We start from the raw sequence: 25,895 nt of genomic DNA on the forward strand, positions 1-25,895 counted from the left end.
GGGACTGGACCAATTGGAGGGGAGGGGAGAGTCTTTCCTGCCCCCCGGGACTCAAGAGGCGGCATCCGCTGGCGGCTTTGAGGGCAGGAAGGTCCCCCGGTGAGCACCTGGCAGCCAAGAGCCGGCGCCCCCTCCCCGCCCCCTCCCCCAGCCCCCTTTACCCTTCTGGGCAGGAGAGGGTTAAGGGTCGAGGCGCTCTCCCCCTGGCTGCCCAATAGTGGGCCGAGCGGCCCCCGCCTGGCCCCGGGGTGCCGGCGGCCCCCAGGCCGGCCCCGCTATAAGGCGGCTGGACAGCGGCAGGCGGGCGGACCTCCGGCCGCGGCGTCGAGGAAGATGCGCTCCCCGCAGCTGCCGCCCTGGCTCCTGGCCCTGGCCCTGGCCCTGCTCCTGCCCCTGCCCCTGCCCCAGGCCGGCGTGGCCCGGGGCCAGGCCGGCGCCCTCCCGGCCCAGGCCGGCGCCCTGCTGCAGACCCTGGGGCTCAGCCCGCCCCCGGGGCCCCCTCCCACCCGACCCGTCCCCCCAGTCATGTGGCGGCTCTTCCGAAGGGGCCCGGAGGCGGCGGAGACCCCAGGGCGGCAGGGCGCGGGGCCGGCGGGCCCCCAGGAGCCCTGCCACGTGGAGGAGCTGGGCGTCCCCGGGAACATCGTCCGGCACGTCCTCGACGGCGGTAAATTAGGGGGCGAGCGGGAGGCGGGATTGGGAAGGGCGGCCCCCAACCCGCACCCCGCCCGGGCTCCCTCCTAGGGGCAGGGTCGGTCCTCGATCTGTTTTCCCCACCGGGGGTCCCCGGGCCTCCCGGACCCCCATCTCTTGGCTTTTCAACCAGGGACAGCCTTGGGTCTGGCTCGGCGTCTGCTGCCCCTTCCCTGCTGGGGCGGGGGGCGGCCGCAGCTCGAGTGCAGGCCCTCCGCACCTCTGTTCGCTCCAAGGGCAGCTGCCCAGGGCAGCCACGGAGCAGGGAGCTGCTTCCCTGTAACTTGAGCCCCGGGATACTCTTCCTGACCTTTGGGGCCTGGCACAACCGTGGGCTCCTCCTGAGATCAGACCAAGGTCGCAGGCTAGGCCTGATGCAGAGCCGGCTGGAACTCCTGAAGTTTAGGGGGGGCTCCTGGGGTGGGGAGGCGGGCGAGGGGGGAGGGGAGCGCTCGCTCACCTGACACTTTGGCTCCTAGGTGCCCCTGCCCCACCAGAGCCAGCCTTGGACTCCCTGTGCCTGGAGAAGCCCCTTTTCTTCAACCTTTCCTTCCTAGACCCTAGGGAGCGGCTGACGCTAGTCCGCCTGGAACTGAACTTTGGTACCCCTGGAGACCTAGCCCCTGCCCAGGGTTGGCAGCTGAGCCTGGCCCATGCCCGGGGCCCCCGGCTGTGGGGTCAGCCCCTGCACTGGCACCACCGAGAAGTCCTGCTGAGCCGGACGGTGCCCACGTTGCACGAACCCCTCTACTTTGACATCTTGAGCCGGATGGGGAATGCCACCTTCCCCCAGAACCTGAGTCTAGTCCTGGAGATCTTGCCCGGTCGAGAGGGCGCCCTGCCTCAAGGCTTGTGCGCCCAGCTGGGGCATTCTCTAGAGGCTTCCCTGCTGGTGGTGACCCTCGACCCACAGCTATGCCAGCCCACCTCCAGGAAGCGCCGGGCCACCTACCTGGCCCCTCCGGACGGGCCCGAGCCTCCCTGTAAGGCCCGCCAGCTGTACATCAACTTCCGAGAAGTGGGCTGGCACAACTGGATCATCGCCCCCAGAGGCTTCATGGCCAATTACTGTCAGGGCCACTGCTTTTTCCCCACCACCTCCAAGATCTCCAGCTTGAACCACGCCGTCATGCAGTCCCTGATGCACTCGGTGGCTCCGGCCACGACCCCCCCGCCCTGCTGCGTCCCCGTGAAGCTCTCGCCCATCTCCGTGCTCTTCTACGACAACAGTGACAACGTGGTCCTCCGGCACTACGAGGACATGGTGGTGGACGAGTGCGGCTGCCGGTGAGGGGCGCCTGCCCCTCCCGCCGAGGGCGCCGCCGGCCGCGGCCCTGCCCCCTCTGTATCGCGACTAATAAAACTGCCGGGTTTGGTTTGCTTCGCCTTAGCATGAGGACATTTTGGGGGGCTCCCCATCCCCAAAGCCCCGGGCCAGCCCCCTCTCCCAGGCTTCAGTCTGCCCCTACCCCCGGCCCCCGCCGCCTCCCAGGCCCCAGCCCGAGGCAGCCCCCGCCCACCCTCAACACCTCCTTGTGAATGCAAAGTGTTCTCACTAGGCGGTTGGGCTTTTCTCGGGTCTGGAACCCCCTCCCCCGGGGCCAGGGCAGCAGAGACCAGGCGGGAGGCCCTGGGAAACCTCAGGGCAGAGAAGAATCAATATTTGGCCCAGCTCCCAGGCGCTAGGCAGGGCTAGTTTTCTGGGCTTCGGTTAGAAGAGCTGGAACGGCCCTGCCAAGCCCGCCAAGCCAGCCCTGGACGCATCCCCCCACGGCCAGAGGGCATCTCACACGGGCCCGTGAAGCCCTGTTCCTGGCACCTGGGGCCGGCCGCAGTTTCCCTCTCCCAGCCAAGGCATCCCAGTTCTGCCTAGTCTGGGCACAGCTGTACGCAGCTGGGCAAGCGGCAGGCCTTGCCCCCCGGAGGGGAGGAGACCCGGCCTACGAGAGAGGAGAGAACTGGACAGCAGCAAGATTATCCTCAGGTCACATCTTGACCAGGCCTAAAGCCCGGGCTCCACTCCCTTAACCTCTCAACTGTCCGCTCCCCGGTGCCCACACTATTTCTTAAAGGCAGGGGTGATTCTTTGTGATTGCATGGGCAAGTCCCATCAGGCGCCTAATTCTTGATTCCGAGGGCAATGGGTCTCCCAATGCTTGCCAATACCTGCCCATTAGGCTCTTGGCATAGGGACGACGTTAATTGAATGGTCTAAGTCTGTCTCTGGTCTATTCTGAAAAATGCCCTTTAAAAAAAAAACTTTGGGACTCAACAGCAGCTAATAACTTTGACCCCATCACAAATCAATCAGTTTTAGAACAGTCCACTGGACTACATCAGTCAAGAACCCCTCAAGAATCAGGTGAATTCTGCTCCCAGAGTTAAGAGAAGAGGAACACGAGCCTTTCTCTTTCTAATAGGCTTCCCATTCTGGCCAGAAATGGTCTCCAGTTCTTAGAATGAGACAAAAGGGTCTGATGGGATAGGGAAGGGAATGGTGTTAGATCAGGTCTGTATTGCTGGGTTGGAACACAACAAAGCCCTCATTTCCTGCCTTCCCTTCCCATTCATCTCAGGAGGAATTCACAGGAAGTCTGTAGAAGCCCAATATTCAAAAGGAATCAGATTCTCTACAGGGAGACCAACACCCCTTTGAACTTGGTGGGAGGGGGACGGAGCTTGGAGGCTTCTGCTCAGTTCTCAGCAGCTGATCACACAGGTCCCCAGCAGCACAGCCAAGTCAAACCCACGGCTTTTTTCTGTTTTAGGTTTTTGCAAGACAAATGGGGTTAAGTGGCTTGCCCAAGGCCACACAGCTAGTAATTATTAACTGAGACCGGAATTGAACCCAGGTACTCCTGACTGCAAGGCCGGTGCCTTATCCACTGCGCCACCTAGCCACCCTAGACCCACATCTCCTGACCTCCCTGAATGGGAGTCCTTTCTGCACCCTCAAGTAACCACTGCAGAAAGGCTAATTGTAGGGGTAGTAAATCTCCAGGGGGGAAATCAACGTGCTCAGACACTTGCGAGGCTTATTAAAGGGGAGTATGGTAGGGACAAGTTCCCTCTGGCTGGGACAACTGCCTTAACCTTCTGAGTCCTAAATAGATCAAGTGGTCCTTGGGCACTGGGACCTACTTCCCTCTAAAATGAATTCTAGCTTCAAGTATGAATGCAAGAGTGTTTTATTAATATTTTATTGATGGCAAACAGCTTAAAACAAACTGACCAAAAATCAAAATGACACCGTGCTGACACTGATGTTCAATGGACTTATAAAACTCAGAGTAACTTGCTACAAAGAAAAAAAAAATTAAAAGAAAAAAATAAGCCACAGAGCAGAGGCAAAAAGCATTCCAACCAGTGAAATAAGGAAGGGGGGGGACACATTACCCAATGGATTGCATTGCAGAAAGGGTTACAGTTTAAATCTATTTCAAAACTCTATGCACTATGCAGTCTACCCAGAAGGAAGAAAAAAAATTTAAAAGCCTTTCGGCAATGTTAATAAATAAGAGTCCATCTCACAGGAAGGAAGGTGGCCCATGTGTACCTGTTATCTGTACATTTTAGAAGTCTAAACTCTGGAGGCTTTTTTCTTTTAAGGATTGAATGGCCGATTTGCTTTTTAAAAAGTTGAATGGGGTAGGGAGGTACTGGGTGGGCAGGGAAGGTTTTGTGGTTTTTTTTGTTGTTGTTTGTTTTTTGCCATCTGTATAAGCTTTTGGACTTCCTGGTGTCCCAAGTCTCAGGTCACCAGCACTGTTGTCCAGAATGGGGTTTGGGGTGGAAATCTAATGACACTTGATCATTGATCCCTGAAAGGAAATGGGAGGGGAAAAAAGTCTTGGAAAACTACAAATGAAGGCAAATTTGCTTAAGTGGTCGGCTAGAAAAATCTTAAGGACATAAACCAGAGGGGTTGACTTACAAATAAAAAAACCCAAACAAAAAACCTACTGCAGTTTATAGCATTTTAGTATACTGGCAGGAGGGGCCAATTTAGAAGTTCTCTAATAAGCAGAAATAATTTGCCCCCATTTTTCAGGCCAGAAATCCTTCATGCCCCTTGATCATAAAGCTAACTTAATTCTGGAAGGTTTTTTAAAAAAATTATCTACATTTAGTTAAGTCACACTCTGCCGACCCTTGCCAATTAGGAGGTAGACTTCTTCCAAATTTATAGTTTCACAGAACAGGACAAGAAGTTGAATGGTCCCAGCACTTAAGTGTTTCTAAAAAGGCTGCAAAGCCAAGTAAGGGCCTGAGCAGTCCCATTTGGAGCAGCCCTAGGAGCTGGGTAGAGCTTAGAAAGACTGGCCGGGTCATTTTAAGTGTGCTCTCTGATAGGTCACCTCCAGCATCTTTTCTAAATCGTGTGGATGCTGTAATGGTGTTCCCCACCTGGAGGGGTCGGTCTCCAGGGTTTCTTTCTTGGGCCTTGTTTGTGGTCGGTTTGTTTTAAAGGACTCCTTCCAGCTACTTTTTGGAAAGTAGATAGTCACCAAAGAAGCCACCAGCTATTTAAAAGGCCACCTTCCAACAACTGCCTTTTTGCCCATAATGATTCCTTTCCTTTTTTCAGCCCACTTCAATAATGTCTTTGAGTCTTTACTTCAAAACCAATATAATCCCCAGGAGCCCCTACTTTTCCCCTTCCTCAGTAGGAGTGAACAGGGCAGGCAGCCTAGCATCTTCTGCTCCAGGGCCATCATGGCCTGGAGCCCCATCCCCTTGTTAAGCGCACGGTTCATCTGACAGAAAAGGCTGGTTTTCACAGAGTAGAGTCCAGACAATAGCCTATGAAAAGCATAGAGAAAAAGGTGAAAGCCTCCTCAGGCTGGACCCCATGGGGAAATCAGGGCCAAAGCCCTGCTTCCCTCACTGACAGTGATCCCTTGTAGGAAGAGGCTGAATGAGGAAACTTTAAAAATGCTCTGAAAGTTCTCTTCGAGGTTGGTGATTCTAATTTAGATTTTTAAAAATTTTCTGGTAAGCTTCTTTTATCTCCCAGGTCCACCGCTAAGATTTCAGAGACAAACTTAAAAAAAAAAGTGCTCCTTTGAAAGAATCTCTTAAAAACAAACCAAAAAAAAAATTTCTTTTAAATGAAAAACCCTTTCAGAACACAGGCAACATGATGACACTGAGGTTTCAGAGTCAGTGTGAACAACAAACCCTGCATCTCAGAGTGGAGCTCTGGCCATCTGCTGCTGCCAAATGTGGCGGGTTCTGCCAACTGTAAGAAGGAATCTTGTCTCTGCTGCTAAAATATGAACAGTTTGTTCTGCTAAAACATAGTCCCCTTTAAAATAAAAAAAAAACTCTGAGATGAGGGTTTGCCATCCCTCCTGCTCTGAACGGTGCTGCCCTGTTCACAAACCAGAGTATGGAATGAAGTGAGCCTTGCTGAAGGCCCTTCTCTCTTAGCTGATTGGGCTGGGGGAGCAGGGACTCAGCTGACCATTCATTCGGTCAGGGCGAGCTTCGGGGGAGCAGTCTGGCGGGCCGGGGGATGCTGAGACAGTCCCGCCTTCCCATCGCGGTGCAGCCAGTGCTCTGCTTCTCTCTCCTCTTCGGCCATTCTCCTCGTCTCAGTGTGCTAGCAGTGGTCTCTCTCTCTCTCTCTCTCTCTCTCTCTCTCTTGCTCCTTCCTCTCGTCTCCCCATTGGTTGGTTTCTCTCTCTCTTCTCTCTCCCCTGTTGCTCTCACACAGTGATGCTTCAGTTTTAGCAGTGGAAAACAGGTATCCATTTTATTTTATTTTTTTATTACCCAGAATAAGATGCTGATGGACTAAGCTCCACATAAGCTTAGCTCTTCTTTCTTGACCTGGGGGGGTGGGGGGGAAGAAAAGAGGAAAGAGTCAGTCAGGTCAATACTCATCTGAGATTTATAAACCACTTTCCATCAGATCTGAAAAACTCATGCTTTACTGCCTTGACAAGTGACTCTGCTATCCTCTGATTCCAGAGAATAGTACAAGTACAATCAAAAGGGTACTGGACTTTTGGTTCAGCTGCTCTTGGTTCAAGACTTGGTCCTGATACTTATTAGTTGTGAAATGATGTATAAATGAAGTAAAACTTGGCCCCAACTGGGTCCCAAGGCTAACATGAAGGCATAGGTGCCTCACAAATGGTCAGCTGTCATGTAAATGTGAGCTGTTTGATGGCTCTTCTGCACGGAAATCCCCACTGTTGACTCCTCAAGACACAATTCCTTCATCCACCTGTCAAGCAGGGAGACCAGCACCATCTTTACTATGAGCTTCAGAGCAGTTAGAAGGCACTTGCATGATGTGCCACCATTCTGGACTTCAATTTCCTCATCTATAAAGTGATAGGGCTGAACTGGATATATTTTAAGACATTACCACCATATGTCTAAGCTCCCTTTTTGAATTACAAACTCATCACTGTATCTTCCCCTAAACCAATGCAAGGACTTGCACTCAGAAGACAATGAATGAATGATATAGGCAGGTAAGGTTATTCCAGTTTTACAGATTAAGAAACTAAGGCTCAGATGGGCAAGTCATCACAAAGTTGGGAAGTACTGGAACAAGGATATGAAGCCAAGATTCTCCTCATTCCAAGTGATTTATCATTATTTTCCTACCCTATGCTGTGGATTCCAAGGTTAAAATTGTTTAACACAATCAGAGAAGAGCTAAAGAGCTTAAGAACTATAGAAATGCTGATCTGGCAATTTGGAACCTTCCTCGGCCTTACCAACATACTCCAAGAGAAAAATAGAAGGATTAAAAAGACTAAGAAAATTCTCATTCAAAATTCCAATATGGTTTTAATAGTCCTTGAGACAGAAGACAAATTCTATCTAATTTGGTACTCAAAAATTGATGGGAAGAAAAAAAAAATCCTTTTTGAAATTTTTCTTCTCTGCAGTTTCCCTCCCTTTTGGCATTCAAACCTCTAAGAATAGCCAGAATATTAACTTAATTTGCTCATGAAGTTATCAAGGTCTGTTAAAAAGCCCTGGCTAACAAAAAAGTTTAGTCTATATGGCCTCAGTGGGTGTTGGGAGGAAAGCCTAAGTATTTCCCTCATTTGCTTTCTTCTGTGAAGCAAGTACCAGATTCCAGTCCAGACTCCAACCCCTTGCCCTCAGAGCACCCATTCCTTCTTCAGAAGGCTGAGGCTGGGGCTCTAGCCTCTCTAGCTTGCTAGCAAGCTTGGAGACTTTGGAAAAGTCATCGTGTTTCAGAGCAATCTGTAAAATGAGACTGGACTCTTCTCCTATAGTTGTAATATGTTTTGATCTGCTTTAATACATTTCAATTTTCCATTAGTGGTATCAACATTTCTGTTTAGGAAAAGATGTTTCTATGTAGTTTAAGATTTGTAAAACAGTGAAAAATCAAGGTTCAGGCCTGATTGGTGTGAAGATTCCTTTGATTCCTGTAAGACAGCAGACAAAGTCTAAAGTCACAAAGCAGACAGCTCCCTCCAGCACCCAGAAGATCCAGAACCTCCTCCTCCCCACTGGCGCCCGCCTTACACTCTAATACTGTGACAGCCCTGTCACTCCACCGTGTTGGTATGCCCGTTCTCCTTGGTATGTAGAGTCTTGTGACAGAGCCACATCAATCTGCGATTTAAACTCATCACCAAGGTAACTGTCCTGAGAAAGAAAATTCGTGGTGGGTTTTAAAAATCCAGCATTAAAGACCATTTGTCAACCTGGAGACCCCTCCCCCTACTAAGGACAGTCTCCTTCTTTCCCATCTTGATTAACCTTTCCCAACAATCCCATTAATCTTGAGAGGGCTAAATGCAATTCTCATGGATGCACTGGGTTCTCAATGACTTTAAGGCAAAAGGATCTTCAGGGAAGGTTTGTAAACAACCAGAAAGAAAACAGACCTGCAATCTGGTTCCCACCTTTTCTGCCTCCAGTAGCTACCACTCTCTCCCTTAGATAAAGAACAAATTGAGTAAAAGAATACTTGGAATGGGATTCTCGTTACCTGGGATAATTCTGGTTGGGAGAGCCCTGGCTGGCTCATCTGTGATGGTTGACTCATGGAAATATAGCCCTGAGTCAATGGACCCTGGGAGAAGGGCTGAGATACCACATCTTGACTGGCCTGACTATTAGGAAGATTTGACTGGCTAGTTCCAGGAATTCCAAAGCGATTTTTTTGGCGTCCCCCACGACCAGTCTTCCCTTTTGGTGTCCCACGGCCTAGAAAAAAAATTATCATTTTTACCTTGATCATTAGCACTGTAATTATTTGCAAATTAGAATTGACAACTAAGAGGGATCTTTGAAGGCCAAAGCCAAAATGTTTATTTTACAGAGAAGAAACCAACCCAGAAAAAAATCTGATGCAGGATATACACAAGTAAACTAAGTCAACCTCCATTCCTTCTGCTAGATTTGTGGCTAGGGAAGAGCAGAGCAAGGGCCTATATAAGATTATTCCCAAGGAGATTTTAAGAAGGAATACCTGCAGCTGGTCCATTGGCTTGGCCGAAATAGCCAGGTGGTGGCATTGGTGGCATCACCAGGTTGAAAGGAATAGGAATGTTCATAGCAGTGACGTGACTGGGTCCAGTGCTAATCATCCCGATTTGATCATGAGTTTGAAAATACATGTTTGATGGCCGTCCTAGAAAGTTAACACACAGTAGATAATGCTGCCTGACAGAGTTGGCAAGCCTGAGGCTTTACTCAAAAAACCTCTTCACATTCCAGGAGGATAAACTCCAAGCAAGCCTTCCAGGGAGTAAAACAAAGCTCCAACCCAACAGAATAAAACAGAGGGGATGTAAACTAATGGAGCCACAAAAGTCAAGAACTGCCTGGAGGGGTTCTTTAATGAAGTGAAAACAGTCTCCTCTAAGTATCAGAGTATATCAGGGTTGGTAAGGGCTTCATCTTATAGAGAGGAAGAACAGAGGTTCAGAAGTAATTATTTGTCAAAGTAGTTATTTTTTGCATCTGCATATTATCTCCAATAACCTTTTGTTAAAAACATTTATTGAACTCTTGGAAATTGCTTTTTAAGACAACTCAGCAAGCAAGTCACATGAGACAATCAGTCTCGTTATTTATAATAAAATCATTATTCAGTTTTGACTAGAAAAATATTATATTCACCAGATTTGAGTCCAAATGATTTCAGATGGTTTCCAAAAGTCAAACCTATCTTTCGCAGATGAAGAGGTGTCACTATTAAATATATTTAAAACATAAGACTCTCTTCTACCAATGGAAAAAAAATTTGGCTTATTTTCAATGAAGCATTTTCTAACATTCAGAATGATCCTATAATGATTTAACACATAACAGCAGTGAAGAGCACAAGACAAAGTTTAACAAAAACAGAAATGACAGCTAAAAATGATGTAGCACTTTCAGGTGTACAATCTGCATCCTAGGGGCAGCTAGGTGGCACAGTGGATAGAGCACAGACCCTGGAGTCAGGAATACCCGAGTTCAAATCCGACCTCAGACACTTAATAATTACCTAGCTATGTGACCTTGGACAAGTCAGTTAACTTCATTGCCTTGCAAAAAAAAAAAAACACACACAAACAAGAAATTGCATCCTAGCACCAGTGGGAGTCAAGTACAGGACAAGCTAAGTTTATCTCTACTTTCTAGAAGATTTTGAGGTGCACACACTAGTCTCTGATGCTGCAATTATTTAAGAACTGATTCTAAGGCAAAGAGTCAAGAAACCTAGCAACTCAGGAGAAAATTGGTGGAGGCTGGTTCAGGGAGGGAATAGGACTTGGGTCGTCCTGGGAAATGTGGTTGAAGAAGTTTTGTGTCCAATGCCTTTATCTGACAGGTGAACAAACAGGCTCAGAAAGGAGCTAAGCATGTGGTCAGCATCAGCACTAAGCCTGGGATCTGTTCAGGTCTCTCACCTCCACTACCCTCTCTGAGGGGAGGGGCTGGGTTAACAAAGGCCTCTAAAAGTCAGGAAGATTCCATTTCACATAGCAGGAAATAAGGCACCACTCAAGGCTTCTGTGCCTTAATGGACAGCAATTACTTTATGTACATTATGTGATTTGATTTTTAGTGTCCCTCAGATCTAAAAGTAATGTAACTCAACCACATTTTGAAGAGAGGATAACAGATTCAAGGAAGGTGAAAGCTATTAAGTGGCAAAGCTAGAGCAAGAACTTCCTAGAAAGCCAGGTTTTCTGACTCTCAGGTTAAAGGACTGATCCCTTGATGATCACCTTGATGTTTTGGTCCTGTGTGATTTGGAATTCTACTAAAATATACACAGACATACACATGCACAGAATAAGAAGAAACACAAGGAGGAGAATTTTTGGAGGGGGAACACAAGAAGTTTGGATTTGGACCAAAATGCAAAGGACAAAGAATGAGAGAGCTTTTTATAAGACATCATCTCATTTGGTCTCATAAGTAAAGTACACCCAGAATGCACCACCTTTTCCCTGTGGCTCAGTTTCTCCCAGATTCACCCTAAATGCTGAGTCCATTCGCACCTCTGGGGAAAACATCCAAGAGATTGACTCACAATTCTTTTGGACAGGAACAATCTGCCCCCAAAGGTCCATGGGGCACTGCCACCTGTCCTATTCCTTTCCCTGCCAGGATTTAAGTACACCACTTGGGTCTTTCCTTCTCTCATGGACAAATCCTGTCTTTATCTTATCTTTCTTAATTAGAATCTGTGAGCTCCTGGAGAGGAAGATGTCTCAATTTCTTATGTGAACCTTCAGTGCTTAGCACTTCCTTAATTTCACAGATATTTAAGAAACTGAGGTCAGTCAGGGAAGTGAAGTGATGTCACACAGATATTAAATGCAAGAGCTGGACTCTGAGGAGATCTTCCTTACTATACTCTCTAACATCCTGACTTTCAGGAGACAATGGATTCAAGTGAATATGTCAAATTCTATAAAAGCTCAAGATATGCTGAGAACTTTGGTAAGGAAACAGAACTAGGGAGAACAAGTGGAGACAAAGAGTCACCAGATGGAGCTGCCTAGTCTATGGCTGACATTGGAGAGAACAGAGGGTACAAGTCTGAGACAATAGCAACAGTAAAAACCAGAGGGTAGAGAAAAGAAGGGAAACCAAAGGAAAACTGAGGAGTAATGGGGAAAGATGGCCAACAGTATCAAGTGTGAAAAGTTTAGAGAATGGAAAGAGACAAAAATCCCCTGGATTTGGCAATAACAAAGTAACATGAGATGACTTCTAAGACACGGAAAGCGGGATGGGGATAAAAGCTTGAAGAACAGAGAAAAATGGAGGTGTAGGGAGGTGCTGGCTATGAAAGGAAGAAAAACAAGAGGGGAATAAGGAAAGCAGGATTAAGATTTCTCTATATACCTTGACTGCTCCGATCATAGACAGATCCTGGAATAATAGCTTCACGTGCATCATACATGGCAGTAGTCATGAACCGGGCTCCCTAGAAATGGAATAGTGTGTGTGGGGGAGTAAAGAATAAATATTACACAATAATATTTAGCATTTATGTAGAAATTGGGGAAGTTTGCTAAACATTTTACAAATATTATCTCACTGATCCCTACAACTACCCTGAGAAGGTGGTGTCATTCCCATTTTACAGCTGAGGAAACAAAAGTAGACTCGTAGTTACTGACTTCCTTGGTCAATCATATAGCACTCTCTACTTAGCCACCTACCTGTCTCTAGGTGTTAACATGCTTGGGTTGGGGCTGCCAGGTGCTAATAAACTTATTCTAGCTAGGTTAATTCAGTGTGTGTGTGTGTGTGTGTGTGTGTGTGTGTGTGTGTGTGTGTGTGTATATACACACACATATATATATGAAAGATTTTGTTTTATCAATTAGAATTTAATCTTGTGGAATGGACCTTCTTGAGAGGGGGTCTTACTTCTCTTACAATTGGGCGGAAAACAACTATAAAATAGATCTTTAAGCCCTGGGCAAGGTTTTCTATTACATTCTATGTGAATCACATTGTTCAAAAATTGACTTTATAAACTGCTTTCTAACTTTGTTTCAAAAGGAGGTAGCAGCAGACTTGTATCAAAGATTACCAAGTGCTACAAATGACTTTAGAGTTTGATAAATAAGCCCCCAATTTCACAGAACATATGGGGGTAAATGTTTTAGAGTGGTCCATCCCCTCATTTATGACCAAATAGTAAGTAGTATCTTCTCCTCTTAAAGAACAACAAAACTTGGGCGGCTAGGTGGCATAGTGGATAGAGCACTGGCCCTGGAGTCAGGAGGACCTGAGTTCAAATCTGACCTCAGACACTTTAATTCCCTAGCTGTGTGGCCTTGGGCAAGCCACTTAACCCCATTGCCTAGCAAAAACCACCACCCCTGCCCCCCCCAAAAGGAACAACAAAACTGAAAGACATTGGTAGGGGAAAAAAAAGGTACAGCTGCATGGGTGAGCACAAGTTTTCCTTCTCTAGCCACAAAATAAATTTGCCTTGGGAATTCAAAATTACTTCTACTAACATTCTCCCTATTGTTTTTATAAACTATTATAGTCTTGCCTGATCAAGTATTTTAATATTCTTCAGTTTCTTGAGACAGTCCCTCATAATAATACATACACTTTCTAAATGATGAGCACAAACTGGTTTGACACAGCATCCTGAGCCACAGGACAAACACCCAACCAGTCCACCTGCTCATTTTACAGATGAGCTGGGGTCTGCCTCCAGACCCTGTCCCAAAGCCACTGGCACAGCTATCCTGTCCTGCTCCCCTTCTTCAGTCCACTCCACCGTTTTACTCAAAATAAAACCTGGAACTGCTTACTGGGTTGATGGTGTTGACGAGTTTGCGGGGCTTGCTGAACTGCATCAGGCTCTCCCGGAGGTTGTTTAGGGGCCCTTCTACCAGTACCTTCTGCTCCTTGTAGTAGTTCAATAGATGGTTCCAAAGTGGTTGCTTGGAGAGAGCTTTTGGGTTGCCAACAATAATTACTCCATACCTAAACAACATAATTAAAAAAATCCATCATTTAGGGCAAAAAATGGGGACAGAAAAAGCTTTTAAAAAACCCCATCAATCCAGAAATACCCACAAGACTGAGAACACACTGATTAACATTCAAACCAAAAGGGAAATCATTTTACAGAATGGCAGAATTGGAAGAAACTGTCTAGTCCAGCCCAACTACATCTGACGCTTCCTCTTATAAAACACATCCAAGGAGTCACCCTGACTGGATAGAGTCATTAACTGAGTGAGTGAATTCACCATCTCCACTGGACTCATGGATAAGCTCTGATGGGAAAATGCTTCTTCCTATCAAGAAGGTTGGTTCCTTTGACTTTCATCACCTGCCTGCACATCTGTCCACCTCCTGCCACTTCAGGCCATCCCCCAGACCTGCTGTGCTGGGACCATTAAGGTCCCTCTGTTACCTTATCTGGTAAGAAACCCAGAACTCAGAAAATACTCTACTCAGGCTTTTCAGGTACATCATATCACCAAATTCTATCAGAACCTGACTCCAGGACCAGTGCTATCCACTGTACCACCTAGCTGCCCATTTCTATCAGAATCAGAAGTTCAGCACTTTCAACATTTCATAGACAAGACTGAGAGAGGTCGAGTGATTTGCTGAAGACAGCACAACAGAAAACCCAGCTCAAATTTTCCATCTTTGCAAAATGTCCTGACAAAATTTCCCAACCAATTAATCTACCGTAGAGTATTCCATGACACATCCTGTAGAAGTGGCTTATTTTTTCAGTGAAAGAGACTGTAACCCCAGAAGCCTAGAGGCACTGATAAATAAATAGGGAATCAACTGGTCTCCTCCACTGCTACAACAAAAGTATCCTCCTGAATGACCCCAGTTTTGATCCCAAGAGTCTTTTATAAAAAATTTACAAAGGTGGGGCGCAGCTAGGTGGTGAAGTGGATAGAGCACTGGCCCTGGAGTCAGGAGGACCTGAGCTCAAATCCACCCTCAGACATTTAATAATTACCTAGCTGTGTGGCCTTGGGCAAACCACTTAACCCCATTGACTTGCAAAAAAAAAAAAAAAAAAAAAAAAAAAATTGCAAAGGCTCACTATTGTGCTTGTAAATGGGTTTGTTACTAGATATTCAATTTAAAGATCAAACAAAGCTGCTCATTTATGTGCAAAGGGTTCCATCTAATGCCAATTAATATACACTTTTTCAGATAGAGATAGTCAAAAACTAAGAAATAGTTAATTAAGCCAATAATAGTTATATTTCCTAGAAAGTCATGCTGCAATTGGGCAGGGGAAGAATAATTTGGTGGAGTTTCACTAAATAAATTCTTTGAGGGATCTATATTTTGAGAATTTTTGCTATGACAAAATAAGAAAAATGTTTTCCATCTAAATACATGGAACTACTCCCCAGAATTAGAATGTTTCAAATGTCTCACTGCAACTATAATTTTCCATAAGCAAAGGCTAAACCTACTATACACAGTTGAAATCTTTTCTTACCTTGCTCGGGTAAGAGCCACATTAAGACGCCTAGGATCATTTAAAAATCCAATTCCTTGGTGTTCATTGGCTCTCACACAGGAAAGGATGATGAAATCCTTTTCTCGTCCCTGGAATGCATCAACACTAGCTATTTCCACTTCCTGAAAAAAGAGAGAATTACCATATAACCATCAGTGAGCTGAACTTTGATTGAGAGCATGACTTTGCCTTTCAGTAATTAAAAAATCATTGTAAACATGGAAATATCCTGGACAGAGTACTGTCTTGTTCATATAACACTTGAGAAGATAATAATCTGACATTACCTATACCTATAAGCCTTTATTAAACAGTGGATGAGGACAAGGATCATGTTGTTAATTATAACAGATAAGATTTCTATAGTATGATAAGGTTCAATAAACATTTTTCACAACATCTGTGAGGCAGAAAATTAAGTACCAATTTCTATTTTTCAGATTTACTACATTTAATAAGTCAGTTACCATATTTAAAGCACTGTGCTAAGCCCCGAGATCGTTAAGACACCATATAGTCTCTGGCCTCCAGGATAACCAAAGAGTTGGACCTGGTGATTTGTAAAGTCCCCAAATGTTATCTGACTTGAACCTGGGTTCCATGATTCCAAATCCTTCAAGTTCTTCAAGACAACCCATGCCCAGTATGTGCTAAACCCTGTCCAGCCAGTCTGCCTCAGAGCACGTATCTTGCACCTAAACATTCATTTCCAACAGCTGTTGCTTAGAGCAGTGAGAAGAAAATCCCAAAGGCGCCTCCCTTAACCAGACTAGTTCCTGAGGACCGGCAATCAGAACTCAAGCTCACATCTTCTAAAACAAAGGTGATTACTCTTGCCATTATCCCATGCTGTGGGAACTCTGGTTTACATTACTCAGGTGCTATTTCCTTCTGGGTCCAGCTTTTCAGACTGTCACTACACTCACTTTCACTTGGACTAGATTAAAAGCTTCTGGGGGTATGCAAAATCTCAATGGCTCACTCTACCCTCTTTATTGTCATAATAAACCTCAATCAGAAGACCAGACACATAGTCCCTCTGAGGTCTGGAGTCGAGGACCCCGGAAATTGTGTGGTCCACACAAGGAAATGGAGATTCAGAGAAGCTAAGTAACTTTTCCACTATCACTAAGCATCTGAGATGGGCCTAAAGCCCAGGTTCAGAGCAGTGACTCCAAACTCAGTCCAACCTTTTATGACCCAAAGATCCAAGATTCAGTCTCACTACACTTCCTTTGTTGTGTTGCTGGATAAAATATGGTCCCGACTTCTCTTGTCTTTTTTCTAGCAACCAAACTTTTTTTTTCTCTCCCCAGCATTCTAATTTGCCCTTGACTGAATTTACTCAATCCATTTTACAAAGTCATTGTAATTTTAACAATTCTAGAGATGCAGGACAATACCTCTGAAACCTTTCTTAAGTGCCTACTATATATAAACTACTTTGGGCTCAGTTTGACCCTGAGTATATAAAGATCAAAACTGAAAACAAGCCCCTTTCTCTTAAAGAATTTAAAAACAACTAGTAAATAGAACATACACAATAGAAACAGTACAATATAGGTCAGAATAAAAATGTTAAAATTCAATGCTATACCTGGTAGAGTTTTGTATGCAAGGAGCCGCTAAATTGCATGTACTGTACCAGGTAAGATCGTTGACCCTCATAAGGTGTAATAATTCCAATTTGATCTGGTTTGGCACCAGCTTTTAGGAGCTTTGTAGTTATTTTTTCCACATTTGCGGCTTCCGTTCTGAAAAAACAATTTTATTGTTTATAAGATTTTAATCATTCTTACTAGATAGATACTATAATAATCTCCACTAAAGTCTTCCATGCTCTCTCTCATTGAGGAGCACGGATCTCCCCAGGGCAAAATTCTGGTCAGGTCCTACCCAAACTAGAAGGCTTTAAATCAACAACAGGTCCAGGATCAGTCCCTTGAGCATAATTTAGTTAGCTTAAGGAAGATAAGTGCAAAAGGGAATTGGTCTCATTTGCTGACAACAATGAAAAACATCCTCTTAAAGGTCTGGTTTTGTGTCCAGGGAAAGATTTTTTTTGGGGGGGGGGGTGTTACAGACACTTGAAAAATAGATTACTAAGGAATAAAAAGGCAGTAATTGGCATTGGCAGAGACAGCATTTATACACTAAAACAGAACTATATAGTATTAAAAGAGACACAAAAGATCACTAGAGATTAAGGGGCAAGAAATGGAGCACAGGTAAGTATCTAATAGGAATTTCATTATTTATCAATGAGATTTGAAACACTATTATAGTTATTCAAAGGCTACTAGATTCTTTAAAGGAAAAGTCATCTAGATCGATTTACCTGTTCAGGTAAGAGGTGCCTGAACTGGCAATTTCTTCTTGGCCCTGGGTCACATAAAAGAACATTGGTTTATCTGGCTGGGGCCACTGGAAATCAAATCCCTTTTTCACACGATCAGCTAAAATTGGAAAAGAAAGAATTACCTGTCATATTTTAACATTCCAAGTATAGAAACCAATCATTCCTGAAATTAGAGTTAAACATGATTGGTTGCTTATATACTGCAAAATATTACCTTATATAGACACATATTGATTCCTTAAGGTGTTACCAGACTTACAAAAATCCAACATAATGCACAATTCTATTCAAGCAATTTATAAAGAAAACCTATATATATAGACACAAGGTCTATATTTAAAGATGTAAAACTTGCTAACTGCTAAAAGATCATTTGGGATGGAAGAAAGTATAGACATGAAATTTTAGCTGTTTGTAAAGGATATCTTTCATTGGTCCTCCTGACATCTGGAAAGGTCCTTTACCTGCAGTGACGCCATTCTGAAGGGAACCCTCATAGAAGATGTTTGATGGGAAAGCACTAAGAGCAGGGTGCATTCGATACTGGACTTGCAGGCGGATTGGACGGATCCCCAACACCACTAGTCGCTCAAATAGCGACTGAGATAAGCCTGCTTTTGCAGCTTTCTTGCACATAACTACAGGACCAAGTTGGCAATGATCTCCTACAAGGATCAACTATACCATGAAAAGAGAAAATGGACAACTTTTATTCACCTCAAAGTACATGTACAAGAGGAAAACAACACAATTGGTCCCAAAATTCAGAACACTATTTTCTGAATATTTGAACATAAAGTTAAAAATTTAACCACAAAGTTAAAACTTTTTGAAAAAGTTTGTAAGGGATTCTAATTTACCTGTTTGGCTCCGAGAACAACTGGTACCATACACTCTGGTTCAGTAGCCTGTGTGCTTTCATCAATTAAAATGGAACGGAATTGCATCTTGGCGAGCCTTGGATCACCTGCTCCCACACATGTGCAGCAGATCACATCTGCATTCTAGATAACAATTATAATAAGTCAAACCTCTTGGTATCTATCTCTACCATCTTAGTAATTACAGAGCTCTCTGACAGTAACAGACACATAATTTAACACAGGTTCTACAAACTTGCAAAATAACACAATTTTTTTTAAAACAAAGATTGCACTAGGGGCGGCTAGGTGGCGCAGTGGATAAAGCACCAGCCTTGGATTCAAGAGCACCTGGGTTCAAATCCGGTCTCAGACACTTAATAATTACCTAGCTGTGTGGCCTTGGGCAAGCCACTTAACCCCATTGCCTTGCAAAAACTAAAAAAAAAAAAAAAACAAACAAAACCCCCAAAGATTGCACTGTCCACTGTGTCTTAAATTTGGTGTGCCTTTTTAACCCAAATTTTTCACTGGCTATTTTATGGATGAAAACAAGCAATATTCTCTTTAAGTAGAAATCAGCTTTCAATGCCACACACTCCTCTGATGAACAAAATATATACTAAACTCATTTGAAAATGAAGTTAAAAATGATAAGGAAAACTGCAATCTCAGATTTTATTTTTAAAAAGAGCTAGGTAACCTTTGAGATGTCCAAGTCCCTCATGAAATTCTTTCAGTCAGTTGACACAATTTTTAAGGAAGCTGTAAATCTCACATTCAGTATTTAAGATATTCTACCTTAAAGATCTTCCTTAAATAGCTTTCCCCTGAGCAGAAATGAGAAAAATACAGTAATTACATAACACTTTGATCAAGTAGTTTCTAGTGGTTTTGAGAATAAGACTTCAAGTGAACAATGAGAATCCAACACTAGGAAAAAGGGCTTTACCAATACAATGAGCAGTCTTAAAAAGTTGGAAGGGACCTCAAATGAAAAACAGTTCAAACAATAGCTAGAGTCTACCACTATAATACTTCAATAGTCTTGCAGGTTTTGCTTGAAAAGTTCCAGGGAAAGAGAGAGGGAAAGGGAGAGAGAGAGAGAGGGAGAGGGAGAGGGAGAGAGAACGAGAACTCAGGCTACTTCTGAATAATTTTAATGATCATCAAAGTTTAAATTCTGTTCTTCTTTCCTAATCCTCATGCTTGGTACATTTTTGTAGAGAGCCAGTTCATCTTTCCAGTTTTATTTAAGTATCTCAACTATTATTCTTTACTCTACAATAAAGCTACTCTTTATGGTTCCTACTTCACCAGACAATGTGGTGTTCCCACTCCCTCACATTAGGTGCACTCTCTCCCTGGGTCAAGAGCCTGTCACTGCTACTTGTTAAGTTATAGTCAAGAACCATACTCTTAGCAAACTGATCATTTCCTAATCTTGTGCTAGACTGGGCAGCAGTGATGAGAGAAAAGTCCTTTCACTTAGTCTCCAATCCATACAGAATAAACTCCTCATGGTCCAGGTACTGAATGAGTGCTAAACTGAAGTAATAATAAACCACTTACCATAAGCAATTCTCGCTCCGCTGTGCGTTTCAATGCTCGATAACGCTTTTCATCAGCAGATGAAAGCTCACCTGTTTCATCTTTCAGCTGTTGCAATTTCTGGAGTTCAGGCATACTGTAATGCAGAATGATAAAGACTTGAAGTAGCTGTTCTTCCACATTTTTAGTCAAAAGAAAATGAGAGCCCACTTGGATCCTTTTTTCAGATGAACTAGACACTTCAGGGGTCCTTAAGAGCGGTCCAATTCTACACAGGCTGTGCATATTTACTTACCTATCCATATTCCTGATCTGGTTGTGTAGTGCCAAAAAAGATACAGGAGAATCAATTGCTTCCCGGCTTTTAGCACAAAGACGAACAACTTTCAGTCCAGTCTGATGAATCTTCTCAGTCAATTGATCCACAGCTATGTTGCTTGGTGCGCAAACTAGCACAGGCCTTAAAAATAGGAAAGTTTCTTTATTCAGAGAAGAAATGTATAACTGAAATCAACAATATCGTTCAGTTAAAAAAAATCCACACAATATCCTGTGATTTTTCTAGAATGTGGAAATTCAGTACTAATATAGAATTCATACCTTTTTTAAAATTTTTTTTTAGTTTTTGCAAGGCAATGGGGTTAAGTGGCTTGCCCAAGGCCACACAGCTAGGTATTTATTAAGTGTCTGAGGCCAGATTGAACTCAGGTACTCCTGACTCCAAGGCCAGTGCTCTATCCACTGCGCCACCTAGCTGCCCAAATTCATACCCTTTCTATGACTTGGGTTGGGGTTGTTAACCTTACTTTTAAAAGTTTTTATTGAAACAATAGACAATATAATTAGTTATATTTACCAAAGCATTTAGTAAACCCAGTGGCTGCATTTTGGACAGCCCTGACTTAGGTAAATGACATAACCAGTACAATGTCAGAGGTAGAATCTGAATCCATTTCTTAACTCCAAACACAGCATACCATTTCCACTTCTACCAAATCTCTACAATACACCTCATAGAGGGGACAATGACAATCAGAAATGATATTACAGGCACAGTTTACACAAGGGATAATATTGTGATACCATTAACAATACAAGATTTTAATAACTCAATTGTCCAGAGTGGCCAAGTGGCATAGTGGATAGAAAGCTGGACATGAAGTCACTATATATAACCCTAGTTCAGATCCTGCCTCAGGTACTTACTAGCTGCACAACCCTGGGCAAGTCACTTAAACCTCTTTTGGCCTACATTTTCTCATCTGTAAAATGGGGATAACATCTCCTAAGGTGGTTGGAATTTCTATCAAATGCTTTGTAAATCTGATAGTGTTATATGAATGCTAGCCCGTATTACTGTCTTAAGTGACTTTTTTCATCTTATCTCCAATGCCGGGCAACAGAAGCTTACAAGGGACTTAATTTATACATGTTGATTCTATTAAATTACTGTTTAGACAGAATTTCTCTCAAAAACGTACCCATTGCCTTGCCTAGCCAAATGGTAGACAATTGTAGCTGATGTGACAGTCTTCCCTGTACCAGGTGGTCCCTGGATGAGGCTCAAAGGTCGTTGCAAAACAGTCTTTACTGCATATACCTGAGGAGGAAAGAGGTTGTTCATTAAAACCAATTAGGTTTTATTAATTCTACTGAAATGCAGAGATATCAATAATTTATTGAGTTTGTTGCAAATCAAGACCTGAGAATGATTGAGGTCAGGGAGTCCTTGTGCTGTAAAGCGTTTTGGCAGCTGGCATTTAATAATCACATCCTCTACTTCATGACCCAACAGTTTGTGGTAAATGTAGCCAGATACTGAGGTTTCATCCACAGCAAATGTTTTTAATGCACTCTGCATTCTGAAAAGACACTCAAGTTTAGTGAAAGTTATCATCAAAAACATTTTACCAACTTCAAAGATCATTAAATAGGATAAAGGGACCATTAATCACATGGTGAAGGCATTCAGAGATAATGAATTTGCTATAGGTCAAACAATTAGACTTCTGAATGTCACATTTTGGAAAGGATACAGAAAATTTACCCAGAGAAGGGTGACCAAAAAGCCCAACAAAACTGTTATCAGATATCTGGGTTAGCACTGCTGTCATGTTAAAGAGTATGGATAGCTTAACCCCACAGTGAGGGGAAAGAAATGAATTACAGCAAGGCAGAATTTGGGTCATTTAGAAAGAATTTCCAGGGGGTGGCTAGGTGGTGCAGTGGATAAAGCACTGGCCTTGGAGTCAGGAGTACCTGAGTTCAAATCTGGCCTCAGACACTTAATAATTACCTAGCCATGAGGCCTTGAGCAAGCCACTTAGCCCTGTTGCCTTGCAAAAAAACTAAAAAAAAAAAAGGAAAAAAAAGAAATTTTCTTAACCATGAAAAAGCAGTACAAAGCTAGAACAGACTCCAGTGAAATGTAGTAAGCTCCCAGTCAATGATTTATGTCAGTCATGTTATAAATTCATTCTTTTAGGGGCAGGTTGGGTCAAATGGTCTTTAAGAGTCCTTCAAACTTCTAAAATATGAATTTAAGCTTAAGAATAATTACTTCCAATAAATAATACAAATCAACTTCATACACAGACTACATACCTGTCAAATGATGTGGACTTCCATACAAAATCCACTTGGAAGTTATGAGTAACTTCTACAGGGGCACCGACACTACTCCTCAATTCAATTGCAATTTCATCTCCATAGTCTGGACATTTGAGTTAAGTTGTCCTACGCATAAGTTATTGGACTCTTTACTCAGAAATACAAATTCTCAAAAACATGTGAACACTAATCAGATTAAATCCACAAAAAATAATCTCATCATTTATGAGTTTCCAAATGCTCTACAAACATGATTTCTTTTGATGCCAATTAGTCACTGGGTACTGAACATATTACATCTCCATTTTAAAGATGAGAAAACTGAGGCTCAGAGAAGTTAGACAGTTAGCTGGTAGACATACACCAGAGTTGAGATTTGAAACCAGGTCTTTGACAATGGTTCCAGTACTAATTTTCCCTCCTACCAGCTTACTGGTTCAAGTATGATCAAGTTCATTAATTAATTACAATGATCCTACAATGTTCCAGGTCTGAGGAGCCTATGTTTTAAAAGAGAGTTCAGGTTATAGTAATCACAAGTAATTTAAAGTAGCTTATCTGGGGGTGGCTAGGTGGCACAGTGGATAAAGCACTGGCCCTGAAGTCAGGAGTACCTGGGTTCAAATCAGGTCTCAGACACTTAATAATTACCTAGCTGTGTGGCCTTGGGCAAGCCACTTAACCCCATTTGCCTTGCAAAAACCTAAAAAAAATAAAATAAATAAAAGTAGCTTATCTGTTTGCCCCCCAAAATATCCGTGTACTCAGGACCTTTACCTCCCCCCTCCCTGACTTATTCCTATGCCCAATAAATCATTTCTTGTTGACTGCTTAAAAGATCTATTTTTCTTTAGTAGTTAAATCTAACACTTCTGTCAAAAAGGCCACGAGAATAAAATTTTTCTCTTCCTACTAGAACCTGACTCTTGCCTCTGACCTGTCAACCCCTCCGTTTCCTTTAAGGACACAATTAGCTCAATTCCTTGGGCTTTCCCTTACTTCATAGTCTAAGTAATCTCACTCTATGACCTTTAAGTCAAATTTCATCTTCTTTTGCTGACCAATCCATTTACTTTGTCACTCTCAGTGCTCTACCTTTAAGTCAACCATACTCACAATTATGCCTACCAAAGTAGGATGAACTTCACTTCCATATTACTAGCTTTTGGCATAGGAGGTGAAGTAAAGAAGAATGGGTTTTACCTACAGAGCCATCTGTAGAGACCAGAGTGCTTATCTATACCAACAACATAAGGGAAAATTAAGAACCTACATCTTGGTCAGCAGTCAACCAACAACTGTTAAGTTTCACCTATTCAGATAAAACAATATATTAATGACCTAGAGCTGTTCTAGGATAGTTCTCTGGTGGAGAGAGCACCAGCCTGGAGTCAGGAGGATCTGAGTTTAAATCTGGTCTCAGACACTTACTTGCTGTGTATGACCTTGGGCAAGTCACTTAACCATTACTGCCTTGTATCCAGGGACCTCCTGATTCATATCTGGTCACTGAACCCAGATGGCTCTGGGAGACAAAGTGAGGCTGGTGACTTAGCATCCCCCACTCCCCACAATCAAATCCAATTCAATTCATGGGCTTGTCACAGCATTACCTCCCTAATGTTATGGCTTGCTTTGAGAATGAAGAACAAACATTATCATAAGAATGTGCTATTAATGTCCACAGATGAAAACCTTTCTGATATAGTCAGTATGGCCAGTTCATAGGGTATGGAACTTGTGAGAGTGGCTCTTCCCCCAACAGTCACCATCACTCTTATACCGATGTCATTCATGTATCAGACAGCAAATCAGGACAGATGTTTGTGATTACAGAAAAGAAATTCTTATTTAGGGTTAATGCTTCCATGGGGATTGAATCAATGTGTCTGGACACAGCATCCCATTCTAAACAAAGTAAATGGATTGTAGGATGGGAATTCAGGGTCTCTAGACCTTGTTTTCATCCATCCCATTATACCAGCTCTAGTTCTCTTATACCTTCATGAGTGAATCATCTTCTACTGCCCGATCATGAGATGTTTTCTGAACAGTTTAAAAAGGATACTATCTGGGACTTTAATGACATGGCCGATTCCCTTCCACAGCGGGGCAAGGTCACCTTTATATCGAAGGCAGATTTCATCTCCCTGCATAAGACGCATATCTTCAAGGGAGAACAAAGAGGTAGGGGAAGAAATTAAAAGCAATTAATGTCTCAACATGGCAGATTGGTATCCCAGTTAAATTTTAGGTTACAGATGTTGAACTAGGCTTTTCTATATGTAAATAAATATATATGTATTTTTAATAGTAATACTTAAGAGTCACAAAAATTTTAAAAACTCAGAATCACCTCTCAACCAAATTATGACTAAATCCTCATTACCAGAGTCAGTCTTGGGCAACGTGAAGTAAGCGATTCTCTTCTTGTTAAGGCCCAGGTCCCATCGGACTGTGATGTTATCTTGGGTCTAGTTATAAGAAAAACAAGATTGCTTGTTCAGCTTCAAACATGTGAATTATTACAAACTTAAAGACTCCCAGTTCTTTACCACATTTTATCACATTGCTATTGTTATTCACCAAATTTGTAATTTCTTAAACAAGTATTTGTTGAGTCAGGTACTTTGCTAAGCTCTTTACAACTATCTCATTGAATTCTAAACCATGACTGTTGGAGACAGATGCTATTATTATCCCTAATTTATGGATGAGGACATGGAGGCACCCAGAGGTGAAGTGACTTGCCCAGGGTCACTGAGCAAGTCAGATTTACCCAGCACTTTATCCAGGGTGCCACCTACTTGCCACTAAGTCACCTGCAATCATTTTTTAAAGCTCCAATGTCAGAAATAGGGAACTGACACCAGAAAGGATGACAATATCTTTCAAAAAAAATAGCAGCCTACAGTTTAGCTCTAAACATGAAAGGTCTACTGGAAACATGAAAATTTGGTAGGCATTTAGAGGAAAAAAGACTGCTATAGGTATTAAGTATGAGTGTGGCTAGGGCAAAAAGTTTACAAGGGAACAGAGCTAATGCAAATTTTGAGAGAGCTTAAGTTTTCCCATTAATTCCTATAAATACTACTTTACCCTTACATGTCAAAAGTACTTTACTGTTAAGTAATCTGATCCTCAACAATTCTATGAGATAATCAAGTATCTCCATTTTGCAGATAGAAAAACTTAATCTGCCCAAGGCAACACAGCTAATAAATAGAAGAGCTAAGACTAGATTCTTGGGCATTTGGATTTCAAGTCCAGGGTTCTTTCAGTTGCTCTAAAAGAGCCATTAACAGCATGTATTCTTATCTAATAGGCAATCAAA

The 25,895-nt window shown here is 43.2% G+C and overlaps 2 protein-coding genes across 3 annotated transcripts in view; one reads left to right on the plus strand and one right to left on the minus strand.

Moving 5' to 3' along the window:
• Positions 1-7: 7 nt before the first annotated feature.
• GDF1 (growth differentiation factor 1) lies at positions 8-2,072 on the plus strand. The gene is made up of 2 exons (XM_074204726.1): positions 8-667; positions 1,173-2,072. Exons 1-2 carry the CDS (start codon positions 334-336, stop codon positions 1,982-1,984), a joined length of 1,146 nt encoding a protein of 381 aa, XP_074060827.1. The 5' UTR covers positions 8-333; the 3' UTR covers positions 1,985-2,072.
• Positions 2,073-3,879: 1,807 nt separating this feature from the next.
• UPF1 (UPF1 RNA helicase and ATPase) overlaps positions 3,880-25,895 on the minus strand; it is a 56,538-nt gene continuing 34,522 nt past the window's right edge. Inside the window, exons 7-24 of one of the 2 annotated variants that reach the window (XM_074204730.1) lie at positions 24,951-25,035; positions 24,630-24,728; positions 22,556-22,664; positions 21,654-21,813; positions 21,433-21,551; positions 20,247-20,411; positions 19,973-20,087; positions 18,401-18,544; positions 18,005-18,218; positions 17,520-17,637; positions 16,779-16,935; positions 15,161-15,303; positions 13,485-13,659; positions 12,049-12,130; positions 9,170-9,331; positions 8,687-8,904; positions 8,218-8,340; positions 3,880-6,528 (exon numbers count right to left, since the gene is read on the minus strand). In XM_074204730.1, the coding sequence (XP_074060831.1) occupies positions 8,221-8,340; positions 8,687-8,904; positions 9,170-9,331; positions 12,049-12,130; positions 13,485-13,659; positions 15,161-15,303; positions 16,779-16,935; positions 17,520-17,637; positions 18,005-18,218; positions 18,401-18,544; positions 19,973-20,087; positions 20,247-20,411; positions 21,433-21,551; positions 21,654-21,813; positions 22,556-22,664; positions 24,630-24,728; positions 24,951-25,035 (2,385 nt within the window). In that variant the 3' untranslated portion in view covers positions 3,880-6,528; positions 8,218-8,220. The other variant, XM_074204731.1, reaches the window with a different exon arrangement.

The sequence above is a fragment of the Macrotis lagotis genome, chromosome X (genome assembly GCF_037893015.1).
Source record: "Macrotis lagotis isolate mMagLag1 chromosome X, bilby.v1.9.chrom.fasta, whole genome shotgun sequence".
Lineage (NCBI taxonomy): Eukaryota > Metazoa > Chordata > Mammalia > Peramelemorphia > Peramelidae > Macrotis > Macrotis lagotis.

Coding starts and splice junctions, on each gene's coding strand:
- GDF1 (XM_074204726.1), top strand. CDS start 334: ATGCGCTCCCCGCAGCTGCCGCCCTGGCTCCTGGCCCTGGCCCTGGCC. Junction 668..1,172: donor CCGGCACGTCCTCGACGGCG/GTAAATTAGGGG, acceptor TTTGGCTCCTAG/GTGCCCCTGCCCCACCAGAG.